Genomic DNA, 24,726 nt, shown 5'->3' with positions numbered 1-24,726 from the left:
TCATATGTCATAGATGGGCGCTTAATGGCATTAGGAAAGGGGCTAAGAACAGATATCGAGCAAGACTTTCTTCTTGCTCCATAACTATGTAGTCTGGTTGGAGAAAATGCAATAACTGCAATGAAAACTGACACAATAAAGGAAAACTGTTATATTTGTTACTGATATTGCACTATTAGACTTAGAAGAGGACATGAAATAAGTGTAACGCCTATTGACGGATGCTGTATACTACCACAAAAAATTTGTTATAAACACACATGCTGATGGAAAAAATTAGCAAGCACATGAGAGTCAACACTAGAAAAGAGAACTAACTACAGATAAAAAGGCGAAAGAATTCTGCTGTTAAAGTTAAATGAGAACAGAAGCCTCACGGATATTAAAAGGGAAAATGTCCACCGAAATAAGAAATCATAGGAAAATGAGACGGGTCATTCATCACGATGGCTTTAAGGTGTGGCAGTGAATTGTGGGGGGCCTGGAAACCAGGAAAGGGACAAATTACAGCGAGTAGGAAGCAGGTGTGGAAGGAAGACAGAGAGACACCTCGAAAGATAGAAAAATCAGTCAGGCAGTGTTACAGGAAAACAATAAAAACAGATAACCGACTAATACGATACAAGAAGGAAAGGTCATCTTATTTGACCAGAATAACTTCATAGCGATCCAAAGAAATTTTGATCTGATGTAAAGTCAGTAAAAACTGGAAATTTGTAGTAATTTCCTATGGGACCAAACTGCTGAGATCATTCGTCCTAGAGTCGTACCTCCGATGGGGACAGCCGCGCAAACCGTGACATGGTGCCTGAGACTGCGCAGCTATCCCGCGCGGCTTTAATGTCAGTAACCATTTCGAAAACCCTCTAATGAGTCACGCAAGCATCCGTAGTAGAAGCGAAACTGATGATGATAGTGAAAAATCAGAAATAGGGAATTCGTTCTTCCAGAGCTGTTACACCGTTAACTGTCCTCATCCGGTTCCTCTTTCCAAACGTCGTACGAACGCCAAAGTAGTGTACACTGAGATAAGCAACGTCGGAATGGAAAATCAAGTAAAGTCGCTGAACACTGGAAAGGTAGCTGGTCCGGATGAAATACCTGTGCGGTTCTACAGAGATTATGCGAATGATTTGAACCCCTTCTACTCTTAGTTTATCGTAAGCCGATAGAGCAGAGAAGGATACCTACCGATTTGTAAAGAAGGACAGGTCATTCTTATTTTTAAGATGGGTTGGCGGACAGGTCAACGTAAGTATAGTTCGAAAATGTGAAGTGTCTGTTGGGTGATAAACACATACATTTTAGTCACGACACAAACAAAAGACAAATACAAAACAACAGTTGGCAACACTACACACCGAAAACACACATATGTTGATCACAAAAGGGAAAGGGCAAGCGATATATGTTATGTGACAAATGTGGGTGAAAGAACGTCAGAAATGTGTCAGCTGGAGTATCGAAACTAACGAATTCATCGTCAGGACCACACACATGAGTTACCAGCGCTGTAAATCGTAAGTAACATCGAACTATAAGTTCACATTAAGAACTATATAACAAAAGTTGATTTTAACCTAAAAAACAAGAGAAAGATCCGACAGAAGGTAATATAGCAGCATATTATATCTACCACATTATACGTTTATTGTATGTGTAGATGGAAGCATGTATTACAGGTCACTGATAATGCTTCCCAAATAAAAGAAGCGAAACGCGTATGGTAGTAAACAAACTGCTTTCAATGCTTTACATAGACGGTGCATAGCTCCACGACATACATTTTTCTTGCACCAGGCAGACAAGATCATCACCTCCGAACTGGCCGTCTACTGAACACAGTTCATAATGCTGTAAAGTGTGTTCATATCCTTTCAAATTTAGCTTTTTCTCGAGGGCGGTAAGGTACCACGCCCTAACTACGAAAAAAACCGCCATAGCGAAAAACCACCTACTCTGTACTTCACTGTTGGCACTATACGTGATGGCAGGTAACTTTCTACAGGCATTCCCGAAACGCAAACGCTTCGATTGCATCATCAGTTTTAGACTTGGGCAGCCTTAGAAGGGTTGAAATATACCCGAATTAGTTACTTAGGTGACATCCAAAGGCTCGCCCGCCCTGTAAATCACTGAGCTATCCTGAACGACCAAGTACGCTGTTACTGCTTCTCCACCGAAAATACTACACCACCACGCCTCCTATAATACTGACGGTTCCACCTCCTGTGACACCTGGTGGACAATTCCAAATTGTAGAATAATGTCCACATGCCAGCAGTGAGATAGTGTAACGCTCGAAGAAAGGTACCCAACTCATTTTACCACGGTCTGTATTTTTAGGCGGTTAACTGCAACGCATTACCTTTATTCCTGAAAACTCGTTTGTCACTGCAATTTTCGTTTTGATATCATCCGTCAGGCTGTTATTGCCACTAGTCAGTCTGCTACCAAAATAACAGAAATCTTTTCTTGGTTCAGTCACGAGGTTCTGTTCCTATATAGCTTATGATGTGCTAGTTAATTCTTTTGTCGACATGTGTTTTTTTTTTTTCTCTCTATCTGTTTTGTGGTACGGTACAGAACCCACCAAAATTTGTGAGAAGCCGTTTCTGGATGAGTGCTATTCCCGAAAGGTATGTAGGAGATTTCTGTGGAGTTTGCGAGGTAAGAGATGAGATACTTATGGAAGAGAAGCTGTGAGAAGGGTCTTGAGACATGTTTGGTTAGCTCAACCGGTAAAGCGCTCGACTGTGATGGGTAAACATCCCTAATTCGAATCCCGGTCCATCAAACGGTTTCAATGTGCCAGAAAGGCCCAAATCTGCACACATTCCGTTGCATACAAAAATTTCATTCTCGAAGTCATTTAATAGTTCTCAGCTGAAAACAGAAGATGAAGGACGACATTTATGTTGTGTTGCAACGTCCCCCCCCCCCCCCCCCCCCGCCAAGTCCGGGGTTGTAATATGGGTTGGAAGAGAGGGGTTACCCGTGTCAAAGCGTACAGAGAAACACCGGCAAGTGTGTCATTGGCTTTATTGCGTGTGGACCTTTCGCTGATCCTGGTGATTCCTCCGCGGGGGGTGCGTGCGTGGGTCAGCGGCAGTCCCACTGCTGGAATCTTCTGCGTCACTGTGCGGCCGCCAAGCCTCGCGGACGCATCTATCCTACTCTATCCTACTCACGCCACGGGTAAGTGGCCACCGCGCATGTTGGCTGACTGCTCCCTCACATGCAACTCATGGACCCCACGTAGAGCGCCGAAGAGAAACAGTCGACCATTGTCGTTGCAGTTAGCCGCAGATCGGACGGTGGCCGCAGCCTCTGCACCTGGGAGGCCACTATTTTGGTGCCCCCCCCCCCCCCCCCCCGCCCCGTCGCTGTGTACGGCCGTCCTCCCACAGCTATGTCGCGTCAAGTGGTGATTGGTGGCAGTTTCAGTGGGCTGATGGGCAGCCAATATCCATCACCAGAAGGTCATCGTGGTTGGCCTACAACTTAGACAATGGTTTCTCTCCGGTTGTAGATGCAGACAGAATGGCGACACGACTGCCCTATGTGAGACTCCGGGCTCCCAAATTTATACATCCCTGACATAGTTCCTCTAGAGGGCAAAAGTGGAGTGCTATTTATAAATCTTCAGCTTTCCTCTGCCTGCTTCAGCCCTTACACACAGGGCACTAGGCGCTGTTTTAACTGCAACGTACGGGTTATGCACAGCACGTCAGTGCCTTGTACTGCCCTCATTGCTTCACCCTTGTTTATAGCGCCCGCCAGGTCATGCCTTCCCGTCTGTGAGCAAGGTGTAAACCTGCCTGAGAATCATTTGCTAAATATAAACACTGCCTGCGCCTGCCATCTGATGTGACAATCGGTCCCTTAACTACATCTACATCTACATCTACATCCATACTCCGCAAGCCACCTGACGGTGTGTGGCGGAGGGTACCCTGAGTACCTCTATCGGTTCTCCCTTCTATTCCAGTCTCGTATTGTTCGTGGAAAGAAGGATTGTCGGTATGCTTCTGTGTGGGCTCTAATCTCTCTGATTTTATCCTCATGGTCTCTTCGCGAGATATACGTAGGAGGGAGCAATATACTGCTTGACTCTTCGGTGAAGAAATGTTCTGGAAACTTTAACAAAAGCCCGTACCGAGCTACTGAGCGTCTCTCCTGCAGAGTCTTCCACTGGAGTTTATCTATCATCTCCGTAACGCTTTCGCGATTACTAAATGATCCTGTAACGAAGCGCGCTGCTCTCCGTTGGATCTTCTCTGTCTCTTCTATCAACCCTATCTGGTACGGATCCCACACTGCTGAGCAGTATTCAAGCATTGGGCGAACAAGCGTACTGTACCCTACTTCCTTTGTTTTCGGATTGCATTTCCTTAGGATTCTTCCAATGAATCTCAGTCTGGCATCTGCTTTACCGACGATCAACTTTATATGATCATTCCATTTTAAATCACTCCTAATGCGTACTTCCAGATAATTTATGGAATTAACTGCTTCCAGTTGCTGACCTGCTATTTTGTAGCTAAATGATAAGGGATCTATCTTTCTATGTATTCGCAGCACATTACACTTGTCTACATTGAGATTCAATTGCCATTCCCTGCACCATGCGTCAATTCGCTGCAGATCCTCCTGCATTTCAGTACAATTTTCCATTGTTACAACCTCTCGATACACCACAGCATCATCTGCAAAAAGCCTCAATGAACTTCCGATGTCATCCACCAGGTCATTTATGTATATTGTGAATAGCAACGGTCCTATGACACTCCCCTGCGGCACACCTGAAATCACTCTTACTTCGGAGGACGTCTTTCCATTGAGAATGACATGCTGCGTTCTGTTATCTAGGAACTCCTCAATCCAATCACACAATTGGTCTGATAGTCCATATGCTCTTACTTTGTTCATTAAACGACTGTGGGGAACTGTATCGAACACCTTGCGGAAGTCAAGAAACACGGCATCTACCTGTGAACCCGTGTCTATGGCCCTCTGAGTCTCGTGGAAGAATAGCGCGAGCTGGGTTTCACTTGACCGTCTTTTTCGAAACCCATGCTGATTCCTACAGAGTAGATTTCTAGTCTCCAGAAAAGTCATTATACTCGAACATAATACGTGTTCCAAAATTCTACAACTGATCGACGTTAGAGATATAGGTCTACAGTTCTGCACATCTGTTCGACGTCCTTCTTGAAAACGGGGATGACCTGTGCCCTTTTACAATCCTTTGGAACGCTACGCTCTTCTAGAGACCTACGGTACACCGCTGCAAGAAGGGAGGCAAGTTCCTTCGCGTACTCTGTGTAAAATCGAACTGGTATCCCATCAGGTCCAGCGGCCTTTCCTCTTTTGAGTGATTTTAATTGTTTCTCTATCCCTCTGTCGTCTATTTTGATATTTACCATTTTGTCATCTGTGCGACAATCTAGAGAAGGAACTACAGTGCAGTCTTCCTCTGTGAAACAGCTTTGGAAAAAGACATTTAGTATTTCGGCATTTAGTCTGTCATCCTCTGTTTCAGTACCATTTTGGTCACAGAGTGTCTGGTCATTTTGGTTTGATCCACCTACCGCTTTGACGTAACTACTGCCGTCCAGCCATGCCTGCGCAAAATTTGTAAGAATTCCCCAAATCCACGCGTATTCATTTTAGTGGAGCAGCATGGCTCCTTCCTCCCGAGAAGATATGTCACGAATCTTTAACTTCGTGCTTCCACTCAGCTACCTTGGACGGCCGAAGTGGCCGAGGCGGTTCTAGGCGCTTCAGTCTGGAACCGCGCGACCGCTACGGTCGCAAGTTCGAATCCTGCTTTGGGCATGGATGTGTGTGATGTCCTTAGGGTAGTTAGGTTTAATTAGTTCTAAGTTCTAGGTGACTGATGACCTCAGATGTTAAGTCCCATAGTGCTCAGAGCCATTTGAACCATTCTGAAGCTACCTTAAGTAATAATTCACATATTGAGTACAATCTCCTGGGTATGACATGCAGCACTTCCACTCACACTTTGGTATTACCATGTACTCCTTATCATGCCCTTAAACACTAATTAAGACCTTCAAACTGATTTCTTCCCCGACCAGTGCTAGTCGAACATACTACTGGTTATTGCTGTGTTGACATGTCCACAGTGTTCCCTTTCTTGCACCTTACTCAGGAATATAGTAAGCAAGAACCTGCTAGAAACACGCCACAACTAGTGGCTTATAGGCTCACCACTAATACTCTGTCCTTCTGTTCTTCCAAGAAATGGTATATAGGCTGCTACATTTGCTCTATCGAAATTTCACCTTGCTGGGACTCTGTTAATCTGCGCAAAGACTGCTAAAGCTCTGGATTGAGTGTATCATTTGAATATGTTAAATTTTAAACCACTAATTCAGAGATCCTTCCGGCCAATACGACGTATTCAGTGACAAAGTCATAACTGTTGAGACTGTAAGCGTAGCCTGAAGACGGAAATCCGGAGCTACTACCTCTCAACTCGTGCCATCGCTTTCTTGAAGCTCAAATTTTTTCACCCCTACCGGTCTGTCTCCTTCATAGCAGTTAAACCTGTTTTCGGCGTGCATATGGAGGTATAATCAATGAGTACCCATCCTCTGGAAGTACGATTGGGCTACTAGAAGCTCCTTCCCACAACTCGTCCGATTTACCTCCCACAGCAACAAACTCACTACACGTGTCTGCATATCAGTCCGTACTTGACCATCCGGACAGATCACAACCTTCCCTTGTACGCATCAATCCGCCACATTACCAAGTGGGCCTGCCTGTCGTTTGAGCCTAGGTGTTCTCACCTGCACCCACTTTCCCAACATCCCCCATTTCCCTGGATATGGGTGAATTCTATAACAGTGGAACTCTGAGTTTCTCCCCAACAGGTACACGGGCTGCTATATGCACCCTAACTCTATTTGTTTCCACTTCCACCCTAGATACGTGGAAAAACAGTGACAGATCGTGCGACATTTGGCAACATGCTGTAACTCCATGCCAAACTGCATTTCTTCTCGCCGCAATCTCATCATGAATTCACTCAGTGTAACCAATACGGGACTAGGTTGCCCCTTCATCGCCTGAAAGAGTGCTTCCTGTAATATCGCCACTAACGCAACAACCTCGCTATATTAATTTCGTTCTCCAACGCCCTCAATTGCTCCTGTATTTTCTCCAAATCGCTGTTCAAACCCCTCGTTTCGCTCGCACACCGAATTGGCTCCGCTGAAATTCCCGTTCTAGCCTTGTGTTACTCAACATCCCGTGTTCTAAGTTCGACAACTGCATTGTGTGCTACTCCATGGCATCCTTCATAGAACTTACCATCTGCTCAATCTCAACAACTGTGCTACTTAATTCCTGCACTTCCTCTTTGTATGCTGTTGCGAATATTGTCTTTAATGATTTTCCTCCAGGATGTATCTAGACTCTCTTCCGCAGACTCCTAGCTTGAGGAACCAGATGTACCAACTACGATAACTGTGCCCTTAATTTATTATAGGTGAACTACAACTCCTGGTAGTCTTCCTTTATCTCGCTAAATAAATTATTCCCCTATGCCTCATTATATCACTCCAAACGTTATCCTCAAACCTATACACCTCACTGTTAATCTCCGCAATTGTTTTTAGCGTCCATTTAGGACTAGTAAGAAACATATCCGATTGCCTAGAGAACATCGTACCCGATTCTAGGCTGAATAACCGTTACCTGCCTTGCCTCTCCCTTGCAAACGTCAGTAACAGCAGCACTGTCCTCGTTCACCAGGATGTTCTTACGTATTCGCCACCTGTAGAACAAAATTACTCTGTCATACCCTTCCTCGTTCCGAGAACACACAATCCACTTAAAAACAATATCAGTAATATTGACATGAAAAACAAACATCCCCACAAAGAAACAACAAATACCTCTATGGCAGTAAAAATTCACACTGCCTGATATAATAAGCCGGCCGCTGTGATCGAGCGGTTCTAGGCGTTTTAGTCCGGAACCACGAGGCTGCTAAGGTTGCAGGTTCGAATCGTGCCTCGGGCATGGATGTGTGTGATGTCCTTAGGTTAGTTAAGTAGTTCTAAGTTCTAGGGGTTTGATGACCTCAGATGTTAAGTCCCATAGTGCTCAGAGCCATTTGAACCATTTTTGTAAACCCTCTTGAAGCGCCACATGTGGTCCACACGTCTTCATTGTACACAGCAAACCTTCGAGCATAACGAAATGTTACTGTGACTTAAATGCCTGGCACTCCTTATCCCTTTGCTGTGTGCCCAATGGCCCTCTTCAATGCTCTTCCGTAGCATACTTAACATTGCTACGCTGCGGCTTACCGAATATGCATTTGCGTCAGATCTCCCGCACTAATGGATCACCTCATATTCGAATTCACCAAGCTTAAGTGCCCTCTACGTCAATCTACTAGATGGATCTTTCAAACCAAGTAACCATTTCAATGAGACGTGGTACAAAATGTTCAAATGTGTGTGAATTTCTAAGGGACCAAACTGCTGAAGTCATCGGTCCCTAGACTTATACACTACTTCAACGAACTAAATTTAACTTATGCTAAGAACAACACACACACCAATGCCCGAGGGAGGACTCGAACCTCCGGCGGGAGGAGCCACGTAATTAGTGACATGGCACCTCTAACCGCGCGCCCACTCCGCGTGGCGAAGCGTGGTATAGATAAAATCGAAAATACATAGTACTACACATGACCGCCAACATTATTTAACTACCTTCAAGTATAAGCTACCGGATGTTCCTGACCATCTGTCCCAAAATATAACTGCCTCATCTGAAGCCTCACATGGAAGGATAAGCTCATTATCGAAATCTGTAAAAACCAATACTGGATCTGAAACTAATACCTCTTTCAATATTTCAAATGCTTCCTGACACTCCTGCGAGCAATGAAATTTCATCCCCCTATTCAGTAGCTGTTCAAGGGTGCGGCCATTTTCGCAAAGTTCTTCATAAATTGTCTGGAATAACTGCAGAGGCCGATGAACGACTGTACCTGCTTAGTTGTTTGTGGTATCAGATAATTTTGAACTGCGTCTGTAAGATGAGGATAGGTCTGTACACCACGCTCACAAATCATGTAGTCCAAATAGTTGACCTTAGTTTCCGCAACATGGCACTTGTGCACACTGAAAATCAAACGTCCTCATTGAAGTCTACCAAAGATATCCTCCAAACGTCTCACACGTTCTGGTAAATCTTCTGAATACACAGTTACGTCATCGACATTGACCAAATAAGTTTTTGGCTTTAATGCTCTCAGTCCATTTAAAAACCGCTGAAAAGTTGCCGGTGCATTCTTTAGCCCAAATGGCATGTGTCTGTAATGAAAATGTCCTGCTGGGATGGTAAATGCTGTTTTTGGACTATCTTCAGGCGCCACCTCCAACTGATGGTGTCCGCTCGTCAGGTTGTAAAGAACCCACACTGAACAACATTATCGAATGTGTCTTTGATGTGTAGATTTGGATAAGTATCCAAAATGGTTCACGCATTTAGATATCTGTATACACAGTAAAATCTATACGAAGACAGTAACTTGTTCTCGAAAGAACAGTTACTGTTGATGACCGTGAAGCTATTCCCTGGAGTAAATGATGACTAACTGAAATCCTCAGCTGCCGACAGGTGTTGTTGATATACCTCGATGTGGACAGCTGAAAATGTGTGCCCCGACCGGGACTCGAACCCGGGATATCCTGTTTACATGGCAGACGCTCTATGCATCTGAGCCACCGAGGACACAGATGAATAGCGCGACTGCAGGGACTTATCCCTTGCACGCTTCGCGTGAGACTCACATTCCCAACTGTCCACAATTCTACATATGTATTGTACCTTACAGACATTTGCCCAACCACTCATTACTCGCGCACGCTTTGGCGATTCCCGTAAGAGTTTGCGCAACCTGTGCGCATTCGCACAGACGAAGGTCAATGGCTGGGTAGCCTTTAACTATATATACGAAGACAGTAACTTGTTCTCGAAAGAACAGTTACTGTTGATGACCGTGCAGCTTTTCCCTGGAGTAAATGATGACTAACTGAAAACCTGAGCTCCCGACAGGTGTTGCTGAAATACCTCGATGTGGAAGCGTGCAAGGGATAAGTCCCTGCAGTCGCGCTATTCATCTGTGTCCTCGGTGGCTCAGATGGATAGAGCGTCTGCCATGTAAGCAGGAGATCCCGGGTTCGAGTCCCGTTCGGGGCACACATTTTCAGCTGTCCACATCAAGGTATACCAACAAGACCTATGCATGGCAGTTAGCAGTCTGCGGACGTTGTCACCCAGCGACCTGTCCCGCCACAACTATCGCGTATCCGTGAATCGGAGGTCGGCGGTAGTTTCAGTGGGCCTGTTGGCTGCTGATATTCATCACCAGTAGGTAGTCGTTGTTGGCCTGCAACGTAAACACTCGTCATTCTCTCTGGTTCTAGATATGGACAGACAGACAAAGCGACAGCCCGGTTTGAGCCTCTGGTCTCGCTTATTAATCTTCCCCACATCCACGATACACACTGAAGCGCCAAGGAAACTCGTCTAGGCATGCGTAATCAAATACAGATATATGTAAACAGGCAGAATACAACGCTGCGGTTGGCGACGCCTGTATAAGACAACAAGTGTGTGGCGCAGTTGTTAGAACGGTTACTGCTGCTACAATGGCACGTTATCAAATTTTAAGTGAGTTTTAACGTGGCGTTACAGATGGCGCACGAGCGATGGGGCACAGCATCGCCGAAGTAGCGATGAAGTTGGAATTTTCCCGTAAGACCATTTCACGTGTATTCAGTGAATATCAGGAATCCAGTAAAACATCAAATTACCGACTTCCCTGCGTCCAGAAAAAAATCCTGCTAGAATGGGAATAACGACGGCTGAAGACAATCGTTCAACGTGACATAAGTGCAACCCTTCCGCAAACTACTGCAAATTTCAGTGGTGGAGCATCAATAAGTGTCAGCGTGCGAATCATAGAACGAAACACCATCGATATGTGCTTTCGAAGCCGGAGGTCCACTCGTGTATCCTTAATGACTGCACGACACAAAGCTTCATACCTCGCCTGAGCCCATCACTACCGACGTTAGACTGCTGATGAGTGGAATCATGTTGCCTGGTCGGGCGAGCGTCGTTTCAAATTGTATCGAGCGCATGGACGTATACGGGTATGGAGACAACCTCATAAATCCATAGACCTTGCATGTCGGCAGGGGACAGTTCATGCTGGTGGAGGCTCTGTAATGCTGTGGGGCGTGTGCATTTAGAGAGATATGGGGCCGCTGATAGTCTAGATGCGATTTTGACAGATGATTCGTACGTAAGCATCCTGTCTGATCACCTGCACCCATTCATGTCCATTGTGAATTCCGACGGATTTAGGCAATTCCAGCAGGACAGTGCGACACCCCAGACGTTCGAAATTGCTACAGCGTGGCTCCAGGAACATTCTTCTGAAATTAAACACTTCCGCTGGCCTCCAAACTCCCCAGACATGAACATTATTGAGTATATCTTGGATGCCTTGCAACGTGCTATTCAGAAGAGATCTCCACTCTTCCGGATTTTTAGACATACCTGTAGTATTCACGGTGTCAGTTCCCTCTAGCACTAACTCGGACATTAGTCGAGACAACACCACGTGGCGTTGAAGCGCTTCCGCGTGATCTCAGGGGACCAACACGACACTTGGCACGTGTAGCAGTTTCGCTCTTCAGTGTAATTCCTCTGGACGGAACAAGCGGAGAGCTCTTTAATAACAACGTCAGCTTTATCTTAGCCCTCTACGGCTCCTACACACACGTCAGTAGGCGCAAACAGCAAATATGGGTTCTTCACACACGTCAGTGCCCTGTGCTGCCCTGATTACTTCACAGTGCCCTGCCTTCTTGCCAGCGAGCGGTGTCGTGAACCTACCTCACAGAATCGTTTTTGAATATCAACACCGCCCGTGCGTGCCAGCCTGTGTGACAATGGGTCCCTTAACTACTACTTTCCACCCATAGCTACGAGTAGTTTACAAGAATTTCCCATATCGACGCCTGTACTTATTCGTAACGCAGCAATTCTCTGGGTAACTGCGTACTCGGACGTAGAAGATATTTCTTTTTGGGTACTACGTGTGTTGGTGAATTGTTTTGCAACCACAGGACGGAGAAAGTAGCGACCCGCGCACCTCTCCGTGTTGGCAGGTGTCGTGGGTAAGGCGGCGCGACTGGCATATCCTCTCATCCGGCCTGTACACCTACACCAACGACGAACGCTTCCAGGTGAGCAGTTTCAACAACCGTCAGGACTGGACGCTGCACATCAGATACGTCCAGAAGAGGGACAACGGCACCTACGAGTGTCAGGTGAGTCACTAACAATAACAATACTACTGAGTCTTGTTTACATTGATAGTGTTTACGAGGAATCGCGGATGAAATGTTTCACTAATACGTTGAAAAAATCCTCCCACAGTCATGTTAGGCTAGTTCCTGTTAATTTACTGATGTGACTGACGTCGAAGCATTCAGCCTCACTATTAGCGGCTATCTGTAGGCAAGCACTAAGCACTCCGTCTTCAGGCCACAAGTGGCCCATCGGGACCATCCGCTGCCGTGTCATCCTCACTGAGGATGCGGATAGGAGGGGCGTGTGGTCAGCACACCGCTGTCCCGGTCGTTATGATGGTTGTCTTTGACCGGAGCCGCTACTATTCCGACGACCAGCTCCTCAATTGGCATCACGAGGCTGAGTGCACCCCGAAAAATGGCAACAGTGCATGGCGGCTGGATGGTCACCCATCCAAGCGCCGGCCACGCCCAACAGTGCTTAACTTCGGTGATCTCACGGGAACCGGTGTAGCGGCTATCTGTAGAGCAATTAAAAAAGACCTGCTAAGGAAATAAAGTACACTGAGGTGACAAAAGTCATGGGGTAGGCATATGCACATATACAGATGGCGGTGTGTTGCGTACACAAGGTATAAAATTACAATGCACTGAAGGAGCTGTTATATGTACGAAAATGACTGGTGACAGGAAGTTCCCAACGTGATTATGGCAGCACAGTGGGAAGTAACAGACTAACAGGACGGTAGTTGGAGCTAGACGCATAGGACAGTCTACTTCGGAAATCACAAGATAATTTGATATTTCGAGATCCTCAGTGTCGAATATGTGCCGAGAATACCAAATTTCAGGCATTACCTCTCACCACAGATAACGCAGTGGCCGACGGCCTTCAATTAACGACCGAGGGCAGCGGCATTCTCGTGAAGCTGCCAGTGCTGAGAGACAACCAAAACTGCATGAAATAACCGCAGAAATCAGTGTTGGACGTATCCGTCAGGACAGAGCGGCTAAATTTGGCATTAATGAGGTATGGCAGCAGACGACCGACGCGAGTGCCTTTGCTAACAGCTCGACATCGCCTGCAGCGCCTCTCCTAGACTTGTGGTCATGTCGGTTGGACATCTATACAACTGGAAAACCTTGGCAGGTCAGATGAAGGACATCATCTTTATGACAGTGACTGTTCTAAGTTTTTATTACACTACTGCAATTTCGGCCTTAGGCCACTATCAAGTACTGATATTAAGGCTCAACGTAATGTATGCTGATACATTTGTATGTCTTTTTTTTTTTTATTGTATTTCAGTTCCCCATCGGGGCGGACTGGCAGCAACATATGTGCTGCTCTTCAACCGAATGACATAAAACATACAACAGAAGACATTTAAAAATAACATAAAGGGAAAAAAAAACATGGTGTACATAAATATAAAAAAGGGGGGAACATTATGGAAGACGGTAGACAAAAACGGGCAACTGTAAAATGGAGATAAAAACCGGAAAAAAGTAGCGAAAAAAAAAACACTGGGACAATTAAAAGAGCACAAGGCGAAGTATGGCCGGAGCACAAAAGTATCAATGGACGGCGTAGCACATAACAATCACTGATAGTAATATTGTGTACAAGTACAGCACACAAGTAAAATCACACCTCTGGACGCACAAGAAAACAGCACCAAACACAACACTGATGTAGCACACTGATGACGATGAGCAAAACACAGGATCTGACAGGGGCATAGTGATGAGGGAAAAGGGAGGGAGGAGGAAGAGGTTGGGGAAGGGGGAGAGACGGGTAGGGGCGCTTCGAAAAGGGCTGGGGAGGAAAGGACGTGGGTGGGACACAGTTGAGGAGGGGGTGCTGGACTCATGGGGTGGAAAGGAGGAAAATCCACTCTGGAAGAAGAAGGGGTGAGGAAAAGGGGAGCCCTGTGGAAGGGAGGGAGCAAGGCCAGGTTACAGTTGGAGGGGATTTGTATCTCGTTGTCAATACTGTTAAATACACACGTGGCGTTGTTACACAGTGCGAGCGCACGTATTCAAACATCGTAAAACAACATTGGCTGAAAGTGCACATGTTCGTTAAACCGTCACTAGTCACAAATGCATTAGACCACCATGGGTGTGTAATAATAACTTATAACAGTCACTGGCGTAAAGATGAAGTCCTTCAAAAAAAATTTATTACTGTAAATCCCAACTACAACAAGTTTATTCATGGTCAGATGAGTCCCGATTTCAGTTGGTAAGAGCTGATGGTACGGTTTTGAGTGTGACGCAGACCTCACAAAACCATGGACCCAAGCTGTCAACAAGGTGATGTGCAAGCTGGAGGTAGCTCGATACTGGTGTGGGCTGTGTTTACATGCGGCTGGCTCCTCTGGTCAACTGAACCTATCATTTACTTCAAATGGTTATGTTCGGCTACTTGTTCCCAAACGAAAATGGATTTTTTACGGATGACATTGCCGCACTTCACTCTGACGCTATTGTTCGCGATTGGTTTGGACAACATTCTGGAGTGTTCGAGCGAATGTTTTGGCCGCCCAGATCGACCGACATGAATCCTGTCGAATATTTACGAAACACAATCGAGTGTTTAATTCGTGCGCAAAATACTGCAACATACGACAATAGGGGCAGCATCGCTCAGTATTTCTGCAAGAAACTTCCAGCCATTTGTCGAGTCCATGCCAGCTGAATTTTCTGCACTATGCAGGGAAAAAGGAGATGTAACACGATAGTAGGAGATATCCCACGATTTTTGTCACCTCATTGTATATCCCCCCATGAACCATAGACCTTGCCGTTGGTGGGGAGGCTTGCGTGCCTCAGCGATACAGATAGCCGTACCGTAGGTGCAACCACAACGGAGGAGTATCTGCTGAGAGGCCAGACAAACGTATGGTTGCTGAAGAAGGGCAGCAGCCTTTTCAGCAGTTGCAGGGGCAACAGTCAGGACGATTGACTGATCTGGCCTTGTAACACTAACCAAAACGGCCTTGTTGTGCTGGTACTGCGAACGGCTGAAAGCAAGGGGAAACTACAGCCGTAATTTTTCCCGAGGGCATGCAGCTTTACTATATGGTTAAATGATGATGGCGTCCTCTTGGGTAAAATATTCCGGAGGTAAAATAGTCCCCCATTCGGATCTCCGGGCGGGGGCTTCTCAGGAGGACGTCGTTATCAGGAGAAAGAAAACTGGCGTTCTACGGATCGGAGCGTGGAATGTCAGATCCCTTAATCGGGCAGGTAAATTAGAAAATTTAAAAAGGGAATTAGCGAAGTTCGGTGGCAGGAGAAACAAGGCTTTTGGTCAGGTAAATACAGGGTTATAAATACAAATTAAATAGGTGTAATGCGGGAGTAGGTTTAATAATGAAAAAAATGTAGGAGTTCGGGTAAGCTACTACAAACAACATAGTGAACGCATTATTGCGGCCAAGATAGACACAAAGCCCACGCCTTTGACAGTAGTACAAGTCTATATGCCAACTCGCTCTGCAGATGACGAAGAAGTTGAAGAAATGTATGATGAGATAAAAGAAATTATTCAGATAGTGAAAGGAGACAAAAATTTAATAGTCGTGGGTGACTGGAATTCGATAGTAGGAAAAGGAAGAGAAGGAAACATGGTAGGTGAATATGTTTTGGGGGGAAGAAATGAAAGAGGAAGCCGCCTGGTAGAATTGTGCACAGAGCACAACTTAATCATAGCTAACACTTGGTTCAAGAATCATAAGAGGAGGTTGTATACATGGAAGAAGCCTGGAGATACTGACAGGTTTCAGATAGATTAAATAATGGCACGACAGGGATTTAGGATCCGGGTTTTAAATTGTAATCCATTTCCAGGGGCACATATGGACTCTGACCACAATCTATTGGTTATGAACTAAAGAAACTGCAAACAGGTTGGAATTTAAGGAGATGGGACCTGGATAAACTGACTAAACCAGAGGTTGTACAGAGTTTCAGGAAGAGCATAAGAGAACAATTGACTAGTATGGGGGAAATAAATACAGTAGAAGAAGAATGGGTAGCTTTGAGGGATGAAGTAGTGAGGGCAGCAGAGGATCAAGTAGGTAAAAAGACGAGGGCTAGTAGAAATCCTTGGGTGACAGAAGAAATACTGAATTTAATTTATGAAAGGAGAAAATATATAAATGCAGTAAATGAAGCAGGCGAAAAGGAATACAAACGTCTCAAATATGAGATCGACAGGAAGTGCAAAATGGCTAAGCAGGCATGGCTAGAGGACAAATGTAAGGATGTAGAGGCTTATGTCACTAGGGGTAAGATAGACACTGCCTACAGGAAAATTAAAGACACCTTTGGAGAAAAGAGAACCACTTGGATGAATATCAAGAGCTAAGATGGAATCCCAGTTCTAAGCAAAGAAGAGAAAGCAGAAAGATGGAAGGAATATAGTGAGGGACTATACAAGGGCGATGTACTGGAGGGCAATGTTATAGAAAGGGAAGAGGATGTAGATGAAGATGAAATGGGAGATATGATACTGCGTGAAGAATTTGATAGATCACTGAAAGACCTAAGTCGAAACAAGGCCCCAGCAGTAGACAACATTCCATTAGAACTACTGGCGGCCTTGGGAGAGACATTCCTGACGAAACTCTAACATCTGGTGACCAACATGTATGAGACAGGCGGAGTACCCTCACACTTCAAGAAGAATATAATAATTCCAATCCCAAAGAAAGCAGGCGTTGACAGATGTGAAAATTACCGAACTATCAGTTTAATAAGTCACGGCTGGAAAATATTAACGCGAATTCTTTACAGACGAATGGAAAAACTGGTAGAAGTAGAGCTCGGGAAAGATCAGTTTGGATTCCGTAGAAATAAGGGAACACGTAAGGCAATACTGACCCTACGACTTATCTTATAAGCTAAATTAAGAAAAGGCAAACCTACGTTTCTAGCATTTGTAGACTTAGAGAAAGCTTTTGTCAATGTTGACTGGAATACTCTCTTTCAAATTCTGAAGGTGACAAGGGTAAACTGCAAGAAGCGAAGGGCTATTTACAATTTCTACAGAAACCAGATGGCAGTAATAAGAGTCGAGGGGCATGAAAGGGAAGCAGTGGTTGGGAAGGGACTGAGACAGGGTTGTAGCCTCTCCCTGATGTTATTCAATCTGTACATTGAGCTAGCAGTAAAGGAAACGAAAGAAAAATTCGGAGTATGTATTAAAATCCATGGAGAAAAATGAAAACTTTGAGGTTCGCCGAAGACATTGTAATTCTGTCAGAGACAGCAAAGGACTTGGAAAAGCACTTGAACGGAATGGACAGTGTCTTGAAGGGACGATATAAGATGAACATCAACAGAAGCAAAACGAGGATCATGGAATGTAGTCGAATTAAGTCGGATGATGCTGAGGGGATTAGGAAATGAGACACGTAAAGTAGTAAAGGAGTTTTGCTGTTTGGGGAGAAAATAACTGATGATGGTCGAAGTAGAGAGGATATTAAATGTAGACTGGCAATGGCAAGGAAAGCGTTTCTGAAGAAGAGAAATTTGTTAACATCGAGTATGATTTAAGTGTCAGGAAGTCGTTTCTGAAAGTATTTTTATGGAGTATAGCCATGTATGGAAGTGAAACATGGACGATAAACAGTTTGGACAAGAAGAGAATAGAAGCTTTTGAAATGTGGTGCTACAGAAGAATGCTGAAGATTAAATGGGTAGATCACGTAACTAATGAGGAGGTATTGAATAGGATTGGGGAGAAGAGGAGTATGTGGCACTACTTGGCAAGAAGAAGGGATCAGTTGGTAGGACATGTTCTGAGGCATCAAGGGATCACAAATTTAGTATTGGAGGGCAGCGTGAAGGGTAAAAATCGTAGACGGAGATCATGAATACACTATACAGATTCAGAAGGATATAGGCTGCAGTACGTATTGGGAGATGAAGAAGCTTGCACAGGATAGAGTAGCATGGAGAGCTGCATCAAACCAGTCTCAGGACTGAAGACCACAACAACAACAACAACATTGTACATAACTAGCAAAATTGACGTTGTCATTTAGAAAACAGATGTACACGACTGTGCGATAACACTGTTTTACCATTAATAGGGCATAGTGAGACGGGGGGAATATATCTCGTGTCATAAAACGTAATTAGTACTTCCGGTTCCAGGACAGATGTTACAAGGGTTATATATATTTGATATGTGTGCGTATAATTATGTTGTGGTGTACCTGATGTAGACACGGAACTATTTTGAAGTAACACGTGTTTGTAGGCAGTAAATCAGTAGCAATCGAAATTCGTAGCGTAGGGATGATGGTGATACCTTCTGCAGAAACATTTCTTCTCTATTTGGGCTTCCTATTTATCAGGTTGGATTTCCACTTTTCCCAATACTTTTTCATTCTATCAGTGCTATCGTTTCCAAAATACTAACCGATTTGCCCTGGTTTCCGGTTTTGTTTGTCTCTGGAAATGGTAGTTGAAGCTTAATTCATTATCATCATCATTGATTATGCCTTTCAGCGTTCAGTCTGTGGCATAGTCCCCCTTATAAAATTTCTCCATGATCCCCTATTCAGTGCTAACATTTTTGTCTTTTCTGAAGTTAAGCCTGTTGCTTCAAAATCATTCTTAACTGAATCCAGGTACCTTCTACTTAGTCTACCCCGACTCCTCCTACCCTCTACTGCTGAACCCATGAGTCTCTTGGGTAACCTTGGTTCTCCAATGTGTGTAACATGACCCTACCATCTAAGCCTGTTCGCCCTGACTGCTACATCTATAGAGTTCATTCCCAGTTTTTCTTTGATTTCCTCATTGTGGACACCCTCCTGCCATTGTTCCCATCTACTAGTACCTGCAATCATCCTAACTACTTTCATATCCGTAACCTCAACCTTACTGATAAGGTAGCCTGAATCCACCCAGCTTTCGCTCCCATACAACAAAGTTGGTCGAATGATTGAACGGTGCACAGATAACTTAGTCTTGGTACTGACTTCCTTCTTGCAGAAGAGAGTAGATCGTAGCTGAGCGCTCACTGCATTAGCTTTGCTACACCTCGCTTCCAGTTCTTTCACTATGTTGCCATCCTGTGAGAATATGCATCCTAAGTACTTGAAATCGTCCACCTGTTCTAACTTTGTTCCTCCTATTTGGCACTCAATACGTTTATATCTCTTTCCCACTAACATTACTTTCGTTTTGGAGATGCTAATCTTCATACCATAGTCCTTACATTTCTGATCTAGCTCTGAAACATTACTCTGCAAACTTTCAAACTTAATTTCGAAATGTATTTCTCTTCAGACTTTCATATTCTTCAACCTTCATCTCTTTCAGATCACTTCTGATTCCTTAAAGCCAATTGCACCAAAAAGAATTTTTTGCGATCCACGTGTTAAAAAAATCTTACATATCCTATTATCATTCATTCGAACCAGCTGGAGGTAAAACGTCGTCCTATATCTTACTACTGTTACATGACAATTTTCCTTGACAGGCAGTAGATCTCTTCTGTATACATCTTTAATCAACTGAAAGGCCATTCTCTTCTTCCTGACTTTGAATTTATTAGCCACCCCGTCACTGCCGTTCTTCTGTATTACCTCACCAAGACAGTATTAACTCTTTTAATTTTTGCGTAATATGTTTTCACGAAATTTGGATTTTTTTTTTTTTTTATATTTTCGTATACTCTGATTGCATAAGATATTTTAAGTCCTGTTCTTACTGCATTCTTGTCAAAACGATAATTTATCTTGTTGCCATTGATATGTCTCGGAGAATTTTGCAAATTAGTCAACATAACCAAAACTATGAATTTTATGAGTCTTGTTTCTATAGCGTAATTGTATTTGGCCATTTTCCCAATTTTCTATAATGGCGTTCTTTCAATTAATTTTGATTACCGTAAATATAGAGTGCTAAAGAACCTGCAGGCGTTACTAGGCGAAAAAAATTCTTAATTGTTTTCAGTATATTCATCATTTCACATTCTGTATGATTTCATTCCTTGTAGGAACGACTTTTAAGCAATGATTATTTTTTTATCTGTCGGAAATGCTGAAATCTGCTCTAGATATCGCTGTTGATATGTCGTTCATACGCTTTCTTACAAATACAGTGTAAATTAAAAATCAGTGTACGGTACAAACAACGTGCTTTAAGGTAAGTAAAGCTCCGCTGCCTCACAGCATCTAATTACTGACAGGTTGTTTTTCTTTTTTGAGGGGGGGGGGGGAGGGGGAGCATATGTTGACTCAAAGTTTTGCGTCAACGGGGTGCAGCCAGTTAATATTTCCCTGGGGTAGGATCTGTGGTACGGGCAAGTGGGGGAATAAGGGGAGATGTTAGTATAGGTGCAAGAACACGCCAGTATGCGACAGGATTGATAAGACAAAGAAGCAATGGGATTTCAGTTTTTGAGTTTACGACGTACTTAGGTGTAATGAAAGTCTTCTAAGTAATTCAGGACAGGAGGGAATTTTATCACTTGATAAAGCCGAGCATTCATGTGGGAGAAGATGAAGACAGGAATAACAGTGGATTGCTTGACAATCAGGACTTGTACATGTGGTAAAATTTTATGAGTACAGAGAGCTAAGCTACGAGGCCTATACGTAAAGTAAGGTCCGATCGGTCGCAAAATGGAAACCACTGTGAAAATCTAAAATGTTTTATTTGCAACAGTTGGCTACACTTTCCAGCTACCTCTCTACATAGTCGTCGCTTCGATTTAGACGTTTGTCGTAGCTTTCTATCAACTTTCCAATACCCTCGTCATAGAATGCAGCCGCATTTGCTTCCTGCCAATTCTCTAAGCTGGTCTACAGGTGGTTGTCCGTGGCTGCACATTGTCTTCATAGCCAGCGGTTCATGTGATCAGCGATGAAGAGTCAATTACGGGCTCTATTAAACGCTGCAGGAGCATCTTCACTGCCCCTGCAGAGTGCGGCCGAGAACATGCAGAAGTAAACGCGTCACGCGGTGTAGCCACGCGGTCAAAACCACCTTGTTACGGTCTATGGCAGTTAGATCCCATAAGACCTTAAAACAAATTTCCAAGGAAACGCATGACAGTTATGTTATGTGGCTGGACGACATCAGGTGAAATCTCACACCAGGCCCTCATATTTGACGAGAGACACTATTGTTCTAAGCATCTTTACGTTCTCACTGTGTGCTCAGAACTGAAAAGAGCTAAGTGGCGCGATCGACGGACATACTAGAGACATTGCCCAACACATGTGTGCAAAGCTTTGTCGGATTTTCACTGTGGTTTCCATTTAGCACCCCATCGGACATTACTTTCCCAATAGCCCTCGTATGTTGACTATGGAAAGTAAAGGAGTCAACCGATCCATTCATATCGATGAACTAGGATTCCAGTTTTCCTGAGTATAAAGAATGTAAAGGGGCGACCAAAAAGTTTCCGTTTTCAGATGTTGCTGCAGCCTATATGCCCAGGGAACTCAGTGTGGGTATATAAGATGCGGGTATGTAGGAGCCGACATGTAGGGGAGGGTTAAGTGTGGCCTTCGAACGGAAACATTTTGGTCGCCCTCATGTAATTTTAGAATAGTGGCAGAGCTTAGAAAATAAGCGGCAGACCATGGGAATGCTGCAGGACTGATTAGCAATAAGAACAAGTAGGTTAATGGAAAACTCATTGCGAATTGCTTGACAGCAACATTGTTACAGGTGGCTACGGACAAGGGTCTGATGTCGCACTACTTCAACCTGCACGTGGTGGTGCCCACGGCGTTTATACTGGGCAACGGCGAGTACCACATCGGCGAGGGCAGCACCATCTCTCTCGTCTGCATCATCGAGAATGTACGTAGACACAATCGACCCAGGGTGTACAGGTTGTAACAAAAATATTCCAACAAACCCGAGGGTTTGTAGAGGCAGCCTGGAGAAAGAAACTGGGGGTAGGAATCCTTGTTCTGGAACGTCATGAAACGGCGCAACGGAGAGATGTAAAGGCTGGCTCATGTCGCTGGGACACCCCTTCCGCAGCAAACGTAACTTGTAACTTTGACGAGCTGCAAGTAAAACTCGTCGCAATGGGCCTGGGAGTACGCAGAACTTCAAGAGTCCGCGGTAAATGAGGAACCCTATCACTATGCTGTGGAAGGCGCAAAGCGTAGCGGCAGCAAAGGTGTCAGAAACTCAACTTACGTTTACTGTCGACGGGGTTGTCCGGCGGCTGGCTTCTGCAACTCAGTTTTGTAGCGTCGGTGGATGACGTTTTCGGACTTAGCTTCTTAGCCTCAATTTCTTCCTGAAATCTGTACAAAACTTCGAAGTTTGTTGATATATTTTTGTCAATATACACTGACGGAAAAGAATCGCAACACCAAGAACTAAGCTAGCTGTGAAACGTAAACGAAAGTTTCTAGGCGGTTTCTATATATGAAAGATTATGCCTATTCATATTTCGCGCCCTTCACGTAAGAATCACGCTAGTACCACCACTATGATGATGAAATCAGGTTTGCTTCAACGCTACAGCTGTAACGATCCTGAGTGGTAGTTACCTTTGAGATTGGACGTGGAAAATTAATTTTAATCAAGAATGCCTTGAATGCGACAAAAACGCCATTATCAACACCTCACAGACTTTGAACGAGGTCGTCTGATACGGCTATGAGAAACTTGATGTTCCTTCCGTGATACTGCAAAAAGACTTGGCAGGCATGTAGCCACTGTATGTGATTACTGGCAGCTTTGATCAGCATAATCTACTGTCGCAAGAAGACGGGAGTGCGAATGGCAACATCCCACTATCAAGAGGGAAGACCATTGAGTTCCACTTATGGTTCTGATGCGTCTACCGGAATCTGCAGCAGCCGTCTGACCAGCCGTTAGCACCACAGTGACACAACGAACCGTCACAAATCAGGTACTTCAAGGACAGCTACGGGCCAGACGTCCTGTAGCGTGCATTCCACTGACCCGAAACCACCGCCGTTTGTGACGTCAGTGGTGTCAAGCGAGAGCTCATTGGAGGTCAGCGTGGAGGTCCGTTATGTTTTCTGATGAAAGCTGGTTCTATCTCGGTACCACTAATTGCCGTGTCTTGGTTAGAAGAAGGCCACCTGAGGGGTCTACAACCAACCTGTTTGCATGCTAGACACACTGGATCTACACCTGGAGTTACGGTCTAGAGTACGATTTCGTAAGATGGCAGGAGTACTCTTTCGCGCACTGATGCAAATTTGTACACTACTGACCATTAAAATTACTACACCAAGAAGAAATGTAGATGATAAATGGGTATTCATTTTACAAATACATTATACTAGAAGTGACATGTGATTACATTTTCACGCAATTTGTCTGCATAGATCCTGAGAAATCAGTACCCAGAACAACCACCTCTGGCCGTAATAACGGCCTTGATACACCTGGGCATTGAGTCAAACAGAGCTTGGATGACGTGTACAGGTACAGCCGCCCATGCAGCTTCATACCACAATTCATCAAAAGTAGTGACTGGCGTATTGTGACGAGCCAGTTGCTCGGCGACCATTGACCAGACGTTTTCAATTGGTGAGAGATCTGGAGAATGTGCTGGCCAGGGCAGCAGTCGAACATTTTCTGTATCCAGAAAGGCCCGTACAGGACCTGCAACATGCGGCCGTGCATTATCCAGCTGAAATGTAGGGTTTCGCAGGTATCGAATGAAGGATAGGGCCACGGGTCGTAACACATCTGAAATGTAACGTCCACTGTTCAAAGTGCCGTCAGTGCGAACAAAAGGTCACCGAGACGTGTAACCAATGGCACCCCATACCATCACGCTGGGTGATACGCCAGTATGACGATGACGAATACACGCTTCCAATGTTCGTTCACCGCGATGTCGCTAAACACGGATGCGACCATCATGATGCTGTAAACAGAACCTGGATTCATCCGAAAAAAACACCATCGCAGGCGCTCCTGTCTGTGATGCAGCGTCAAGGGTAACCGCAGCCATGGTCTCCGAGCTGATAGTCCATGCTGCTGCAAACGTCGTCGAACTGTTCGTGCAGATGGTTGTTGTCTTGCAGACGTCCCCATCTGTTGTCTCAGGGATCGAGACGTGGCTGCGCGGTATGTTACAGTCATGCGAATAAGATGCCTGTCATCTCGACTGCTAGTGATTCGAGACCGTTGGGATCCAGCACGGCGTTCCGTATTACCCTCCTGAACCCACCGATTCCATATTCTGCTAACAGTCATTGGATCTCGACCAACGCGAGCAGCAATGTCGCGATATGGTAAACCACAATCACGATAGGCTACAATCCGACCTTTATCAAAGTCGGAAACGTGATGGTACGCATAT

At 44.8% G+C, this 24,726-nt stretch overlaps 1 protein-coding gene across 1 annotated transcript in view; it reads left to right on the top strand.

Annotated features, from left to right (window-relative positions):
- The window catches only part of LOC126263521 (neurotrimin-like), a 91,659-nt gene that overhangs the window by 37,389 nt on the left and 29,544 nt on the right, over positions 1–24,726 (top strand). Inside the window, exons 3-4 of the mRNA XM_049960614.1 lie at positions 12,237–12,398; positions 22,089–22,223. Coding sequence (XP_049816571.1) covers positions 12,237–12,398; positions 22,089–22,223 — 297 coding nt within the window. The remainder of the gene's footprint in view (positions 1–12,236; positions 12,399–22,088; positions 22,224–24,726) is intronic.

This window comes from Schistocerca nitens, chromosome 6 (assembly GCF_023898315.1).
Source record: "Schistocerca nitens isolate TAMUIC-IGC-003100 chromosome 6, iqSchNite1.1, whole genome shotgun sequence".
In the NCBI taxonomy this organism is placed as follows: domain Eukaryota; kingdom Metazoa; phylum Arthropoda; class Insecta; order Orthoptera; family Acrididae; genus Schistocerca; species Schistocerca nitens.
The sequence above is the reverse complement of the archived record's forward strand: the minus strand, read 5'-3'. Positions and strand labels throughout refer to the sequence as shown.